The sequence below is a fragment of the Sus scrofa genome, chromosome 3 (assembly GCF_054392235.1).
Source record: "Sus scrofa isolate SSC_HxYL_T2T_F1_AM1 chromosome 3, Sscrofa_HxYL_maternal_Yorkshire_Landrace_v2.0, whole genome shotgun sequence".
Classification (NCBI taxonomy): domain Eukaryota; kingdom Metazoa; phylum Chordata; class Mammalia; order Artiodactyla; family Suidae; genus Sus; species Sus scrofa.
The window spans coordinates 47,341,990-47,358,524 of record NC_139385.1 but is presented as its reverse complement, the minus strand read 5'-3'; the positions used below and the strand labels follow the sequence as shown (position 1 = coordinate 47,358,524).

The 16,535-nt window shown below is 55.4% G+C and overlaps 1 protein-coding gene and 1 long non-coding RNA gene across 15 annotated transcripts in view; one reads left to right on the top strand and one right to left on the bottom strand.

Moving 5' to 3' along the window:
- The window catches only part of LOC106509720 (uncharacterized), an 85,325-nt gene that overhangs the window by 55,360 nt on the left and 13,430 nt on the right, over positions 1-16,535 (top strand). For 7 of the 8 annotated variants that reach the window (XR_014841048.1, XR_014841047.1, XR_014841049.1 and 4 more), the window contains 6 exons: positions 2,231-2,464; positions 6,658-6,814; positions 8,982-9,107; positions 9,663-10,608; positions 11,696-11,828; positions 11,951-13,173. This is a non-coding gene — a long non-coding RNA (uncharacterized LOC106509720). Of the gene's footprint in view, positions 1-2,230; positions 2,465-6,657; positions 6,815-8,981; positions 9,108-9,662; positions 10,609-11,695; positions 11,829-11,950; positions 13,174-16,535 lie in introns of those variants that run through there. The other variant, XR_014841052.1, reaches the window with a different exon arrangement.
- The window catches only part of LMF1 (lipase maturation factor 1), a 55,368-nt gene continuing 47,219 nt past the window's right edge, over positions 8,387-16,535 (bottom strand). For all 7 annotated transcript variants that reach the window (XM_085018082.1, XM_085018078.1, XM_085018084.1 and 4 more), the window contains 5 exons: positions 10,214-10,397; positions 9,673-9,826; positions 9,375-9,558; positions 8,871-8,983; positions 8,387-8,610 (listed from right to left, as the gene is read on the bottom strand). In XM_085018082.1, the coding sequence (XP_084874208.1) occupies positions 8,436-8,610; positions 8,871-8,983; positions 9,375-9,558; positions 9,673-9,826; positions 10,214-10,397 (810 nt within the window). In that variant the 3' untranslated portion in view covers positions 8,387-8,435. The remainder of the gene's footprint in view (positions 8,611-8,870; positions 8,984-9,374; positions 9,559-9,672; positions 9,827-10,213; positions 10,398-16,535) is intronic.

Sequence of the window (16,535 nt, the reverse complement as noted above, 5' to 3'; positions counted from 1 at the left end):
AGACTTTGATGATGGCCATTCTGGCTGATGGGAAGGTGGTACCACGTAGTAGTTTTGATTGACATTTTTCTAATAATTACTGATGTGGAACATCTTTTCATGTGTTTTTTGGCCATCAGTATGTCTTCTTTGGATAACTGTCTGTTTATACCTTTTGCCCATTTTTTTGACGGGGTTGTGCATTTTTTGGCATTGAGCTATAGGAGGTGTTTATCTGTTTTGGAGATACCCCTTGTCAGTCCTTCATTTGCAAATATTTTCTCCCTTTCTGTGGGTTGTCTTTTTGTTTTGTTTACGGTTTCCTTTGCTCTGCAAAACCTTTTAAGTTTAATTAGGTCCCATTTGTTTTTGTTTTTACTGTCATTGCTCTAAGTGGTGGACCTGAGAAGATATTGCTGTGGTTTATGTCAGAGAGTGTTTGGCCTATGTTTTCCTCTAAGTTTTTTAGTGTCCAGTCTTATATTTAGGTCTTTAATCCATTTGAAGTTTAATGATGTGTATGGTGTTAGGAAGTGATCTGATTTCATTCTTTTACATGCAGCTGTCCAGTTTGCCCAGCACCACTTGTTGAACGGACTCTCTTTTCTCCATTGTATATTTCTCCTTCGTCATAGACTGTAGGTGTATGGGTTTAATTCTGGGCTTTCTATCCTGTTCCACTTATCTGTATTTCTGTCTTTGTGCCGGTGCCACACAGTTTTGATGACTGTAGCTTTGAGGTATAGTTTGAAGCCAGGGATCCTGGTTCCTCTAGCTCCATTTTTCTTTCTCAGGATGGCTTTGGCTATTTTCTGGTTTCTTTTGTGCTCCCAAACAAACTTTAAAATATTTTGTTCGAGTTCTGTGGAAAATGCTATTGGTAATTTGATAGGGATTGCACTGAATCTGTAGATTGCCTTGTATAGCACAGTCATTTTGACAGTATTGGTTCTCCCAATCCAAGAACATGGTGTATCTTTCCATCTGTGTCATCTTTGATTTCTTTCATCAGCATCTTACAGTTTTCAGAGTACAGATCTTTTGTCTCTTTAGGTAGGTTTATTCCTAGGTTTTTAAAATTCTTTTTGTTGGTGGTGTTGTTGTTTTGCCATCTCTTGGGCCGCTCCCGTGGCATATGGAGGTTCCCAGTTTAGGGGTCTAATCAGAGCTGTAGTCACTGGCCTACACCAGAGTCACAGCCACGCGGGATCGAGCTGCATCTGCAACCTACGCCACAGCTCACAGCAATGCTGGATCCTTAACCCACTGAGCAAGGCCAGGGATCGAACCCGCAACCTCATGGTTCCTAGTGGGATTTGTTAGGCACTGAGCCATGACGGGAACTCCTTTTAAATTCTTTTTGATGCTATGATACATGGGATTGTTTTCCTAGTTTCTCTTTCTGATCTTTCATCATTAGTATATAGAAATGCAGTCAGTTTCTGTGTATTAATTTTGCACATTCAGCCATGAGCTCTGACAGTTTTCTGGTAGTGTCTTTAGGATTTTCTAGATATGGTATCATGTCATCTGCAAGCAAACAGTGATAGTGTCATTTCTTCCTTTCCCGTGTGGATGCCTTGCCTCATATCTGACTGCTGTGACCAGGACTTTCAAAACTATGTTGAATAAAGGTGGTGAGAGTGGACATCCTTGTCTTTGCTCCCGATCTTAGTGGGAATTCTTTCAGCTTTTCACCATTGAGAACGATGTTCACTGTGGGTTTGTCGTATATGGCCTTTATCATGTTGAGGTAGGTTCCTTCTGTGCCCACTTTCTGAAGGGTTTTTATCAGAAATGGTTGTTGGATTTTGTCAAAAGCTTTTTCTGCATCTACTGAGAGGATCGAAGGGGTTTTATTCTTCAGTGTGTTAATGTGGTGTATCACACTGATTTAGGTATGCTGAAAATCCTTGCATCCCTGGGATGCATCCAACTTGATCATGGTGTAAAATCCTTTTGATGTATTGTTGGATTCAGTTTTCCAGTATTTTGTTGAAGATTTTGCAGCTATGTTCATCAGTGATATTGGCCTGTAATTTTATTTTTTGTGGTACCTTTGTTTGGTTTTGGTATCAGGGAGATGGTGGCCTCATAGAATGGGTTTGGGAGTCTCCCTTCCTCTGCAATTTTTTGGAATAATTTCAGAAGGATAGGTGTTAATGCTTGTCTAAATGTTTGATAGAATTCGCCTGTGAAGCCATCTGGTCCTGGACTTGGGTTTGAAATTTTTATTTTTTTGTCTTTTTAGGGCCACACCCACAGCATATAAACATGCCTGGGCTAGGGGCCGAATCGGAGCTTTAGCTGTCTGCTGACACCACAGCCACAGCCACACAGGATTCACGCCGAGTCTGTGACCTACAGCACAGCTCACAGCAACGCTGGATCCTTAACCCACTGAGCGAGGCCAGGGATCAAACCTGCAACCTCATGGACACTAGCCAAGCTTGGAACCACTGCGCCACAACAGGAACTCCTCCAGGTATTTTTTGAATTTCCTCTTTGATTGCTTCAGTGATCCACTGGCTGTTTAGTAGCGTATTGTTTAGTCTCCACGTTTGTCTTGTGCCATTTTTTTCTTGTTCATTTCCAGTCATGTGGCGTTGTGGTCAGGAAAGATGCTTGGCATTTCACTTTTCTTAAATTTACTGAGGCTTGATTTGTGGCCCAGATTGCGATCTATCCTAGAGAATGTTCCACGTGCACTTGAGAAGAACGTGTTTTCTGCTGCTTTGGGATGGAATGTTCTCTAAACATCTGTCAAGTCCATCTGGTGTAAGGCATTGTTTAAGGCCTGTGTTTCCTTGTTCGTCTCCCGTCTGGATGAGCTGTGTGTTGCTGTAAGGGGGTGTTCAAGTCCCCGCTATCATGGTGTCATCATCAGTTGCTCCTTTTAAGGTTGTCAGCACTTGCCTTATGCACTGAGCTGATCCTGTGTTGGGCGCGTGGAGATTTGCAGGTGGGGTGTTACGTCCTCTTCTTGGGTTGATCCTTTGATCATTGTGTAATGTCCTCCTCTGTCTCTCAGAATATTCTTTAAGATCCACTTTGTCTGATAGGAGAATTGCAGCTCCAGCTTGCTTTTGATTTCCGTTTGCAGGGAAACCCTAGAAGTGACGTGGGTCTCGTGAAGACAGCGTGTACATGGGTCTTGTTTGTGTATCCATACAGCCAGTTTGTATCTTTTGGTTGCAGCGTTTTGTGCATTTACATTTAAAATAATGTTTGATATGTATGTTCTTATTGGCATTTTATTGTTTTGGATTTGCTTTTGTTGGTCTTTTTTCTTTCCTTCTCTTGTGGTTTATCTTTCGGTGTTCTGTTTGGATTGCCTTTTCTTATTTGTGTGTCTGTTGTAGATTTTTGGTTTGCAGTTACCGTGAGGTTTTGATATTGGAAGAGACAGTGTGTGTGTATGTGGTTTTAAACTATTGGTCTCTCAATTGCAGACGCCGTGTCCAGTGTCCTGCCTTTGTGACCTCCCCTGCTCACGGTTTCTGGGTTGGTGGCGACTTGAGTGTGGGTGATTTCCTGCCACCAGTGAGCCTTGTCATTTCTCATGTTTTCTTTCTCGTTGGGGCCTTTTCTTTTCCCTCTAGAGACGCTCCTTTAGAATCTATTGTAGGGCTGGCTTGGCGGGGCTGGATTCTCTCCGTTTTGGCTGGTGTGTGACACTTCTGACCTCGCCTTCAGAGCTGAATGAGGGCCTTGCTGGGCAGCGTGTTCTGAGTTGGAGGCTTTTTCCTCTCGTCACGTTGCGTGTGTCGGGCTGCTCCCTTCTGGCCTGCAGAGGCCTGCTGAGCAGTCAGCCCGTGGCCTCACCGGGGTCCCCCTGTGCGTTGTTTCTTTTCTCCAGCTGCTTCCAGTATTTTCTCTCTGTCTTTAATTTTGATTGATGTGTGTCTCAGGGTGTTCCTCCTTGGGTTCACTTGACGTGGCCCTCGCTATGGTTCCTGGAGCCGAGTGAGCCATTCCTTCCCCACATTAGGGAAGTGTTTGCCGCTCCCTCCTCGGGGCTTTTCTCTGGGCCGCTCCCTCCCCTCGTCCCGGCAGCCCCATCTCGCGTGTTGGCGCCTTAACATCCTAGAGGTCCCTGGGGCTGTCCTCACCTCCTCTCATCCTGTCGGCTGTAGTCTGTCCTGTGTCAGGGATTTCAGCTGTGGGCATCCGCCTCGCGGATTCGCTCTCGGGCCTCTTAGGCTCTGCTGTGGGTTCCTCCCAGTGAATTTTTCATTTGGTGATTGTGTTGTTTATCTCTGCTTTTTTTTGGGGGGGGGGCCACTCCCATCTCTGCTTTTCTGTTTTTTAAATCTTCTTTTTCTTTGTTCGTTGTTTCTTGTAATTTATCGGCTTTGCCTCCAGTTTATTTTCGAGATCTTGAGTCGTCTTTACTGTCATCGGTCTAGAGTCTTTTTCATGGAGGTTCGTAATCTCCAGCTCATTTAGCTGGTTTTTTTTGGTTTTCCTTGTTCCCTTAGCTCAGGCACAATTCTCTGCCTTTTCACCGTGTATAGATTTTGGGTGCGCTCTCCTTTCTGCCGACAATGGGGTTGTCGCCTCTCTTGCTTCTGGTGTCTGCCCCCTGCCGTGTGGCTGATGTGGGTGGGGGGGCTTGCTGCAGGCTTCCTGAAGGGAGGGGCTGCCGCCTGCCCCCTGTTGGGTGGCTCCGATTCCTGTCCCTCTGGTGGGTGGGGCTCTGGCTCCGGCTGGGATTAGAGGTGGCTGTGCGATGGCGATGGCGGGATTGATGGCAGGATTTCGGCGGGTCCTTAGGCAGCCGTTTGCTGATGGGTGGGGCTGGTGGGTTCCCACCTGGTTTGTTGTCTGGCCTGGGGTTTCTCGGCCATAAATGGGTGGGGGTAGACTTTTCCAAAACGGCCCCCTCTAGAGGAGGTCATGCTGATGACTGTGCCCGCGACCTTAGACCTTCCCCCACGGTAAGCCACGGTCGCCCTGTTTCCCAGGAGAGCCCCCAGGGACCTCAGGCAGGTCTGACCCGGATTCCTGGGGTGTCTCTGCTTGGCCCTGGGACCTAGTGCCCAGGAAGGCCTGTGTGAGCCTTCCAGCGTGGAGTCTCCGTGTCCCCCAGTCCCGGGAGAGCTCCTGTGCACACGCTCTGCTGCCCCTCCACACCCAATGCCCCGGGGGCTCCTCCTCCCGACGCCAGGTCCCTGGGCGTGGGTCTCAGTTACTTTCCAGTCTGGGCTGCCCGCCTGGCAGGTACGGTGTTGCTTATATTGCATAATCCCGCCTCCTACCATCTCCATGTGGCCTGTGTGTCCTGGAGTGAGATGTCTTTCAGTTTCCAGTCTGTTTTGTTGAAGGCTCTTCAGCAGTTGGTTGTAATTTTGTTGCTTTTCTGAGAAGCTGAGCTCCAGTCCTTCCCCCACCGTCCTCATCCCCATCCTGTCTCCCCAGCAGTTGTTTGAAGCAGCGAAGCTGGGGCGCTCAGGAGGCTGATGAGAAGACGAGAGAAAGCCCAGTTGAGCACAGGGAGGGAGAAGGGCCCTCGCCCCATGGGGGCGGGAGCGGGGGCACCAGACGTTGTGGGGGACGCCGTGCACAACCACAAGGGCAGCAGAGCCTTCAACAGCCCCTCAGGTTTTCTGCATCTTTGGGAGCAGTTCTAATAACCAGAACACGCCTGAACCCAGCAGCACTGGTCTGGAGAGCTTCATGCTGCTGCAAGGCCCCCAGGCCAGGGGTGCCCTGACCCTGTTGCACCAGAGGTGGTGACCAAAGGGTGTGAAACCTCCGGTGAAAGCTGTGCGGTGAGGAGCCCAGGGAGAGGAGGGCCCGGGACCAAGGACGCCCCACAGGGGCCGACAAGGCCGAGGTGGTGAGGAGGGGGGGCTCGGCCTCGGCAAGTGCCAAAGATGCAGTACGTCAGCTGAGTGGGGACCGTTTAGTGAAGGGAAGATGCCCAGAGGCTCGCGCCCTCCTCACAGGGACAAGCCCTGTGCCCAAGCCCCTCGCCCCATCCTGGAGCAAGAAGGAGGTGCTGGGTCCTCCCTGAGCCAGCCTCTGGCTGAGCCTGCAGCTCCGCACGGCCTCTACCGGGCCCAGTGGATCCCCTGAGCTCCTTTCTAGAGCAAGAGGGCTGAGTGGGGGGCCTTCGAGGAGGAGCGGCAGAGCAGGGGCACCTCTGCAGCTTAGAGGGTCTCGCCCGTTGCTGTCACCGTTAGGCCGACCCCCGTCGGACAGCGGGCAGAGCGCGCTGCAGGGGAGAAGCCACCAGACAGTGGGGGTCTCAGCAGTGGCCAGCTTGCCAGGCGCTGGTTTCCAGGGTGTCTATCATTGGCTCAAGGGAGAGCTGGTGGGAAGAACAGACCTGAGATCCCCCACCCCTTGGGCAGGGCAGGGAGCGTCGCCCCAAGGCCAGGTCCCCTGCGAGCGGGCGCCGTCCTGTGGTCTGAGACCCTGTGGTCTCTTCCCTGGGTGCGTCAGTGACTCCTGGTTTTAGAAGGTGGCGGCCTGAGCCTGAGGGATGTTCCTTTTCCAACACGTGTCTGCACTGCCAGCTGGACGATGTGTCCAGACACAGCTGCTGGGAGGGGTGAGCCAAGGCCCCACCAGGTGTCCCTGCCACCCCCTCCCCATAAGAACAGCCGACCATCCTGACGCAGGCAGCGTGGGTGGAGCTGCGCAGGCATCTGGGCCTTTCTCGTCCATCAGGTCAAGCGCGCATCTGGTGCTGAGGGGCCAGGCTCATCTCTCTGCCAGCCTGGGTGTGACCAGGAGCAGCCTGGGGTTCAGCAGAGGCAAGAGAGGCGGCCCTGAGGGCCGTGGGCACCGGAGCGGCCACGCAAAGCCCTGCGGCCCAACATGGCTGGTGAGTGTGTGGGATGGAGGGGATTCGGGGAAGGGGCTGGGTGACAGGCGGGGACCCTCGGTTCACGTCCAGTGAGGTGGGGCCATGGGAGAGCCGAGTGGAGGAGGCTGGGGGTCTCAGGACAGACTCTAGGAGTAGGGCTGGGGCTGTTCTGGCAGAGGCGTGGACCTGGGGTCACCTAGGACATCCCGCAGGGTGAGAGGACACTGTCCTATCCCAGGAGGTGTGAGGCCGCCTTGTTCCCGGGGTCCCCGTGATGGGCTCAGGGCCTCCCATGTCACTCCTGCCACAGGCTCCCCCCACCCCTGCTGAGCTCATTGGTCTAAGCACTGCCTTCTGGACATGTCTGGGGGTTCCAGGAGCCTTGGGGGCCGTGACTAGACTAGGGCTCTGGGAAGGAGCCCACCCCAGGGGGTGCTGAGTTCCAGGAACCGCCCCTGCCTGAGCCCTGGGTAGCAGGGAGACCAGAAGGTGGGGGTGGGTGGGAAGGGCGGGTGTGGACCCACCCTGGCTCCTGGCAGGGAGTCCACCTGCGGTTCCAGGCTGGGGGGGCTGCCCCAAGCCAGGATGCAGCGTCTCCTCAGGCCCCTGTCCGCCCTGGGCCCCACAGGGGCGCCTCTGGTACCCCCACCCATGGGTAGGGCCCTTAGGGCCGCCCCCCCCACCCCCGGGAAGGGCTGCCCAGACACGGCAAGCTGGCAGGAGCCCCACACGGCTGTGGTGGGCAGACTTGCTGGCTCCAGGCTTCGAGTCTGAGGCCCTGGCTGTCCCGCCAGACACAGGGCGTCTGTTTGCCCGTGAGCAGGAACACGGCCTCTCTGTTGCCTCCTGGGCCGGCTGGCCCCCCAGATGGGTGGTGGTGGGGCTCCACACAGACCCACCCTTGTGCCCACCTCAACCTGGCCTCCTGGCCCGAACCACCGTTCCCGCTGGGACCCCCCACAGTGCAGCTGGTGCCCTGGAAGGTGAGGGTGGTGGGAGTCCGTCCCTCATAGCCGACGTCAGGCCCTCGCAGTCCCAGGCTGCACCCTAGTTGTCACTGCAGCACCCGGGAGGGTCGCCAAGAAGCACACCATTAATCCAGTTCAGCCTGTGGTGACCGGGCCTCAGCACTGCTGCCCTGGGGACCCCCCGGCCCCAAGTTTGGGAGCAGGAGGCTCCAGGCATGAGACTGGGGGAGGAGGTCACAGAGGAGAGGCCGTGCCTTGCGCAGGGCCCGTGGGACGGCGGCCGTCCGTGCACCGGTCACTGTGGAGGACCGTGTGCTGTGTATGTGGGGGCAGCGGGTTCTGAGAAAGGGCCAGGGCTTCCCTGCGGCCACATCGGGTACACAGCGGGTTGGGCCGTGGACAGTTCCCGCCCTGGGCAGTTCTTTCTGGGACAGACCAGGGCTGGGAGCAACACTGGGGTGCTGGTGTCTGGAGGGCCTGGTGCTGGGAACCGCGGGGACCCACTCTGGGGAGACAGGAAAGCCCCCAGGCCCCCTGGGCGGCCGGCAGCCCCCCTCTTCTCCGGGTCTGCTTCTCTGGACGTCTGGGCGGAGACCCCACTCACCACTCAGAGCAGGCAGCCCACCGTCTTTCCCACTTTATTGCTCGGTGCACAAGCCCTGGGCCGCCTCTTACTTAGGTTCCGGCTCCGGCCACTCCCGTGACTTGAAGTAGCCCTTCAGGTCCTGGAGGCGGAGCGGCGGGAAGTAGGGTCCCAGCCTCTTCCGAATCCACCACTTGCCCTCGGCGGCGTGCCGGCCCCCCGGGCGGCTGAACTTGTACCTGTAGTGCTCTCCCCGGACCCACCTGAAAGGCGACGGCAGCCGGTCAGCCCAAGCCCCCCAGACAGCCCTGAGCTTAGGGACCCGGGTCTTCCCTCCAGGGGGGCTGTGGCCCTGTGCTAGGACCCCTCAGAGGGAGGCCCTCGGGGAGCTGGGGCCCCGAGCAGATGATGGCAGGGGCGGGGAGCAGGGCCTGTGGCCCCTGCTGTCCTGCACATCTCCAGGGTCAGGGGTGGAGGCTCAGCCGGCAGGTGGGGAAGGGTCCTGTTTGTGAGGGCGTCTGACCTGGGAGGGGCCGTGCCCTCGAAGGGGTTGACGCCCAGCAGGGACAGGGCCTGGGCGTCGTTGGCCAGGAGCTTGCCCGCCAGGTGGATGATCCATTCGTTGTGCTCATAGGTCTGTGGGAGAAGAGGACAGGGCAGTGGCTGTGGAGACAGCTGGCCGCCTGCCGCTGCTGCCAACTCGGCCCCCTGGACACGTGCCCAACGGCTTCCACTGCTCTTCAGTCCAGCAGGATCTCAGGTGAGAGGCCAAGCCGCTGGGAGGCTGTCCTCCCGGGCACAACGGGAGGGTGACCATCCTGCAGGCGCTCCGGCCCGAGCAAGTGCTGGGGACGCTGGCTGCCCTGGTGGTGGCCACGCCTGCCTCGCCCCCCGTCCGTGAGGCCTGGCCCTTGGCACCTGCAGCTCCTCGAACGAGCCTGGAAGATTCTTAGCGGGCCAGGCCCAGCACAGGGGTCCTGGGCGTTGTCCCACCCCCACCAGCCCACGTCCCCACTGAGGGCCTTACCTGGAAGGCAGCGAACCACATGAGCCAGTCCAGGCGGTAGTGGTACGGAGAGATGAGGCACGGCCGCCGCCTCAGATCGCCTGGCTTACACTTGAACTCATAGTCCTTCCACTCGGCATCGGGCGCGCTGGCGTTGGGGCTGGCCGTGCCCTGCAGGATGACCTCTGTGCGCTCCTTGGTGATGCTGGGGGGGTGGTGGGCGCGCCGTCAGTGCTGTGCCTCCCCCGCCACCCCCCTCCCAGCAGGGGAGGCTGGGGCTGCCCCACCGCCACATCCCCTCTCCACCAGCCCCAGGTACCTGCCGAAGGCCCCATACGTGTTGACGATGCGGAGCGGGTGGAAGGAGCTGTTCATGATCTGCCGGGGGCTCAGCAAGTTGAGGACCACGGGGACGCTGAGCCCAGCGATCAGCACGCCCATCGCCAGGTTGACCAGGCGCCGTGCCACACAGCCTGCCAAGAGGGATGGGTGCTGGGTGGGCTCCTGTCCCCAGGCTGGCCTCTGCACAGCCCCGAGGGAGGTGCCCCTGGCCCTGGTGGGAGGTGCGGGAGATGCCCCACAGCCCCCTTCTCTCTAAGGACACATCCCAGCCGAGGTGGACGCTGTCACCACAGCTCCCCCACGTCCTGGCCAAGAGCAGCCGTGTCTGGTCACTGTGCATCCCTCCCTGGGAACCAGGACACGTGGTCCCTGTCAAGCAGATGGGAGTCACGGCCCAGGCCGTCTCCTGGGCTGTCGGGGAGAGAGGACGGCTGGCTGCCATCCGCTCGAGGGTTGACCACACCAGACACGGAGGCCACCCTGCTGCCCAGCCACGTCCATCTTCAGGTGTCACCCACCGTATGTCTGCACGGCCCTGGGCCCCTGGGCCTCCTCTTCCTGCATCTTCAGGACTCGGTCCTTCAGGCCCCCAGGCCCCGAGGGAAACAGGAACGCCAGGGTGGCGTCGTCGAAGCAGGCGAGGCTGGGCACGATGGTCAGCCAGTTGAGGAAGCTCAGGTTCCCGCTGACGATGAGAACCACCTGGGGGACACACGGCACCTGAGCCCAGGCGGGGCGGAGGGGGACCCCTCCTGCTGCTGCATTTCCCATGCTCCACGGCGATGCCCAGACTCCTCCCCCAGAGCTGCTGGCGAGGACCCCGCCCGCCGACACCGGACTCAGCCCTCTGAGGCTGCCTGGAGCTGCAGTGGAGGCCGCGGGGGCTCTGAGCTACACGACCGGAGGATGACAGGTTTGTGTGTGGTCGCTGTTTGGGTGACTGCCAGCAACAAGCTCCAGGACTCCAGCTGGCTGGCTCGGCCGCCCCCCAAGTGTCTGGGCCAGGACCAGTCCCCGGACCCTGCAGTGCGTCCCTCACCTGGAGGGGGCTCGGGACAAGCCAGGTGAGGGAGGGCATCTGGTGCTGCCCTTGCCTAGCTCCGCGGCCCCAGCCAGGTCCCTGGGAGGTGGCCAGGGGGCCTGTCTGCTGCCCCGTCCTCCACACCCGATGACCTCACACGAGCCTGTCCTCTGGGACCGGCGGGGAGGGCTCCCGGCAGCCCACACGGGCGACCTTGGCTTGGCTGCGGCTCTGACAGAGCCGTTTCCTGCCGTGGTGGTGTGAGGGCGGGACCAGCCCCGGGCATCTGCTGGGCGGCTGCCTAAGAGGCGGGTCACTGCCCCTCCTCAGAGGCCTCAAGGGGCCCGGCTGGATGCGCTGAGGGTCTGGGGGAGCCTGGACGACTCAGGGTCCAGGAAGCCCAAACGTGCCTGGTCCCAACGGGCTTGTCCGTCCAGACTTGGCACCAACCAGATGACCGGTAAGAACTGAGGCCATGATGCAGGTAACAGCAGGGGGTTCTGCTCACCCAGCCTGTCTGCCCAGCGTGTCACCAGACTGCGCCCTGAAGCCGACTTCCGGAAAGTTCCTTCTGGCAACCCCTGGGACTTGTTTTAGTGACGTGGAAACAGCACTTTCTCCTTACTTTGACCCTGTGGTCAAGGGCGTGGGCAGGAATGGGTGTGGGTTGTCTGAGGGGTGTGTTCACCTGAGGAGAAGAGAGGTTGCTGGGCTCATAACCCCCTCCCTGCTCTGGGTGCCCCTCATCATGGAGCCCCGGGGACGCCAGGGCCAGCTGTGCAGTTTCCCACAGGCCCTGGGCCTGGCAGGAGCAATAAACCCAGGTGAGCTTCCTGGGGACCACGGCGGGAGGACAGAGCCCCAGAGATGCCCGAGAAACCCAGGCAAGGGGCTGCCAATTTGAAGGGCCCGGTCAGTAAGCAGCACCTGTTCACCTACACACACGTGTGTAACACGCCCAACATTAAAACCTCGACAGGTAAAAAGCAGAATGGATGGTACTCGAGTCTGAACTAGTGATTTGCAAGATGGACTTGAGACACCCTCCAGAGTGTGGTGCAAACGGGAAAATGATTCAGCAGAGTCCATGGACCTGCCAGGACAAGAATGAGGTAAAGAGAATGGACACCCTTGAGGCAGAAAGATACCGCGGCCTCAGGAGAAAAAGGGCTGCAGGGCAGCCACCAGAGTGAGACCCAGGCCTGTGCACATTCGGCTCTTTCTTGTTTCCAAGGATGAACCAGAAGTAAAACACCAAGCCAACGTCATGCTCAATGGAGAAAAGCTGGAAGCCCTCCCGCTCAAATGTGGAGCACGACGAGGATGCTCACTCCCAGCGCTGCTACTCAACAGAGTACGGGCATCCTGGCCGCAGCCATCAGACAGACAGAAGAAGTGAAAGGGCCAAATTGGAAGAGAAGAGGTAAAACTGACACCGGATGCAGATGACATGATACCCTACATGGAAAACCCTACGGATTCCACCCCAAAACTACTCTTAACTGATCAACACATTCAGCAAGTGGCAGAAGATTAACATTCAGAAATCGGTCACATTTCTGTACATGAACAATGAAATATTAGAAAAGAAATACAAAAATCCAGTGTCTTTTAAAATCCCCCCCCCCCAAATCAAATACCTGGGAATAAGCCTGACCAAGGAGGTGACATCTATGCTGAGAACTATAAAACATTAATCAAGGAAACTAAAGAGGATTCAAAGAAATGGAAATATATTCCATACTCCTGGGTTGGAAAAATTAATATTTCAAAAATAGCCATCCTACCCAAAGCATCTACTATATTCAATGCAATCCCTATCAAATCACCCATGACATTTTTCACAGAACTAAACAAACAATCCGAAAATTTTTATGGAACCACAGAAGACCCAGAATTGCCAAAGCAATCCTGAGGGGGAAAAAAACAAAACAAAGCAAAAAAACAAGCAGGAGGCATAACTCTCCCAGACTTCAGACAATATTACAAAGCCACGGTCATCAAGACAGTGTGGTACTGGTACCAAAACAGACACACAGACAAATGGAACAGAATAGAGAACCCAGAAATAAACCCAGACACCTACGGTCAATTAATCTTCAACAAAAGAGGCAAGAATATAAAAAGACAGTCTTTATAGCAAGGGGTGCTGAGAAGACTGGACAGCTGCATGTAAATCAATGAAACTGGAACACACCCTCACACCATGCACAAAAATAAACTCAAAATGGCTTAAAGACTTAAACGTAAGACAAGACACCATCAAACTCTTGGAAGAGAACACAGGCGGAACATTCTCTGATACCAACCTTACAGTGTTTTCTTAGGCCAGTCTCCCAAAGCAACAGAAATGAAACCAAAAATAAACCAATGGGACCTAATCAAACTGACAAGTTTTGCACAGCTAAGGAAACCATTAAAAACAAACAAACAAACAAACAAACAAAAAACCAAAAAGACAACTTACAGAGTGGGAGAAAATAGTTTCAAACGATGCAGCTGAAAAGAGCTTAATCTCTAAAATATACAAACAACTTATACAACTCAAGAGCCAAAAACCCAATAGCCCAATTGAAAAACGGGCAAAAGACCTGAATTGATATTTCTCCAAAGAAGATATATGGATGGCCAATAAACACATGAAAAAATGCTCAACGTCACTGATTATTAGAGAAATGCAAATCAAAACTACCGTGAGATACCACCTCACACCAGTCAGAATAACCATCATCAGGAAATCCACAAATAACAAGTGCTGGAGAGAGTGTGGAGAAAAGGGAACCCTCCTGCACTGTTGGGGGGAATGTAAACTGGTACAACCACTCTGGAGAACAGTATGGCGGTTGTTCAGAAAACTAAATCTAGAGCTACCATACGACCCAGCAATGCCACTCCTGAGCATGTATCTGGACAAAACTTTCTTTGAAAAAGACACATGCACCTGTAAGTTCTAGCACTATTCACAACAGCCAAGACATGGAAACAACCCAAATGTCCATTGACAGATGATTGGATTAAGAAGATATGGTGTATCTATACAATGGAATACTACTCAGCCATTAAAAAAGAACAAAAATAATGCCATTTGCAGCAACATGGATAGAACTAGAGATTCTCCTGCTAAGTGAAGTTAAAAAGAAAAAGACAAATACCATATGATACCACTTATACCTGGAATCTAATATACGGCACAAATGAACCTTTCCACAGAAAAGAAAGTCATGGACTTGGAGAACAGACTTGTGGTTGCCAAGAGGGAGGGGGAGGGAGTGGGAATTTGGGGTTAAGAGATACAAACTATAGCCTTTGGAATGGATAAGCAGTGGGATCCTGCTGTTTGGCACTGGGCGGTACTATATCTAGTCACTTACAATGGAGCGTGATAATGTGAGAAATGTATACATGTATGTGTGACCGGGTCACTGTGCTGTGCAACAGAAAATTGACAGAACCCTGTAAACTAGCTCTAATGAAAAAAATAAAAATCATTATAAAATGAAAAAAGAAAGATGTTAAGAAAAAAGATGTAAAATAGTAGAGGAGTTCCCAATGTGGCCAGCAGGTTAAGGATCTGGTGTTGTCCCTGCAGCAGCTCAGGTTACAGCTGTGGCACAGGTTTGATCCCTGGCCTGGAAACCTTTGCATGTTGCAGGCAAGGCCAAAAAGAAAAAAAAAAAAGGGGGGGGGGAGTAAAACAGTGTAAGCATTTAGACTGAAAAATGCAAAAAAATGAGAAAAAAAAAGGAAGTGTGGGAAGGTGGCTCACAGATGCCTGTCTGCTGAGCTGAGCTCCTGGTGGGGTCGCCACTCACCCTCCTCCAGCAGGTGGGCAGCAGCGAGGACGTCGAAAAGGATGAGGACGCGGCCACTGGGTCTGGCTCCCAGCCAAACGCTGAGCTGAGCCTCAGGCTCCGCGTCGCCCCAGCCCCCCCCCCACCCCCCCAGGAGGACGACGGAGAGCAAGGCCCGGGGCAACCTGCACGCGCCTCCTGCATCTCGCCCTCGAGGCGTGAACTTCCTCTTGCTGCACGGAGCTGGGTTTCCCAAGACCTGGGAGCCGACGATGCTGGCTTGTTCCCCACCCCGTCCTCTACCCTCGGGGCCCAGGTCGCGGCCGTCATCCTGCCTCATGGTTCAGTAGCCCCGTGCTGTTCCCACTTCCAGGTTAAAACTCGGCCAGCGACTCTGGGTTCAGGCCAAGAGGGAGGAAGTGGAACTGGACCCTCCACCCAAACAACTGCATTTTGGACAAAGACGAAGCAGCTACGACCTGGGCCTGGGCGCTGCAGGACTCCTGCCCGGGTCGGGGGACCCCGGAGAGGGGAGCCGGGGCAGAACCCTGAAGCTGGGGAAGCGGAGGGGCTGGCGTGCCACACAGGCGCAGAAGGCAGCACATGAGCTGGGGGCCCTGGGGCCGACACTGAGCTGACGCAGGTCTGGAAGCTGCATTCTGCACACCCGCACCCAGAGCCAGGCCCGTGGCAGAGCCTATGCGGCCGTCCTGTGCAACGGACCCGCAGATCAATTAGGTGCTGTCGGGAGAGACCCAGCAGCACCACCTCGCGCCTAGCACCCAACCGGACGGACGCAAGTTGGAGCTGGGAGAGTGCGAGGCCCAGGCAGAGACAAGCTAGGCTGGTGGCAGTGTTGGAAACCAGAGTCTGAAGCTAGTGCATAAGAGCCGCTGTCCAAAATGAAGAGATTTAAAGGAAAACGTGGTGAGAGAAACGGGAAACCTCCCGAGAACCAGGTGGTGATTCGAGCATTTAAAGGTAACACGAGATGTTACTGGGAAGACTTCTGACAAAACCGACACCGTAAAGGAACAGGTGAGGCCAGCACAACAGGAACTTTCTAAAGTGAAGCACAGGGAGAAGCAACGCTGAGCAGAGCCCAGGCAGCCCCTCCAGCCTCGGGGGAGAGACATGGGATTTAAGCCCCTGGAAGGAAAGGGGGCAGACACAACATGAAGAAAGTTCTCTAGAAAGGCAGGGATCACCAAAGCCCAAGAAATCACAAACAGGGAGTTCCCATCGTGGCTGAGCAGTAATGAACCCAACCAGGATCCAGGACGCAGGTTCAATCCCTGGCCGGCAGAGACGCACCAACGGGGGACTGACCTCCAATGGTTGCTGCTGCTAAGAAATGCTGGGAAACGAGGAACCGAGCAGGCTGCACACAGAGGGGCAGGGGCTGGAAACCACGAACGCAGGCAAGTAGCAAACTCACCGGTGTCTGTGCACTTCACGTAGAGAGTCCCACGTGCAGTCGCAGTCACTGGGAGCACGGCTGAGAGCCTCACCAGTGAGGGAGCACACTGCGGTTGAGCACACGCTCTCGGGGTGGGGAGGCCCCACCCGTGACCATCAGGGGCCGTGGGGGTCCTTCCCCTCCCTGTGTCTGTCCCAAACCGTAGCTGTTTTCCATTCAAAACGAGAAGTGCCACTGAGGCGGGGCGGAGACCCTTGGTGCCTGTGGACCCGTGAGGGCCACACCCTGGGGGCAGGGGCACGGGGCCTCTGCCAGTGAGCTTTCATAGCAGTGATGCTGCACAGGCTTCCCCTGGCTTCAGTGTGGGGCTACACTGCTGTCTTGCTGGCCTGGCCGGCACCTGAACCCTTCTGGAGGGAGGCCACCAGGGGGTGGCAGACCTGATCAGGGTCCTTGGGGGCCAAGGAAGAGCCCCAGGGGAGTTCATCCACCTTTGCAAAGGGGAATTGGGAAAGCAGCCACCCCCAAGCATGAGCACGGGTGAGAGGCCGTCACCCTCAGCCCCGGTGCCCCAGCAGGAGGTGGGGGCTGAGGCCCCTGGCACCCAA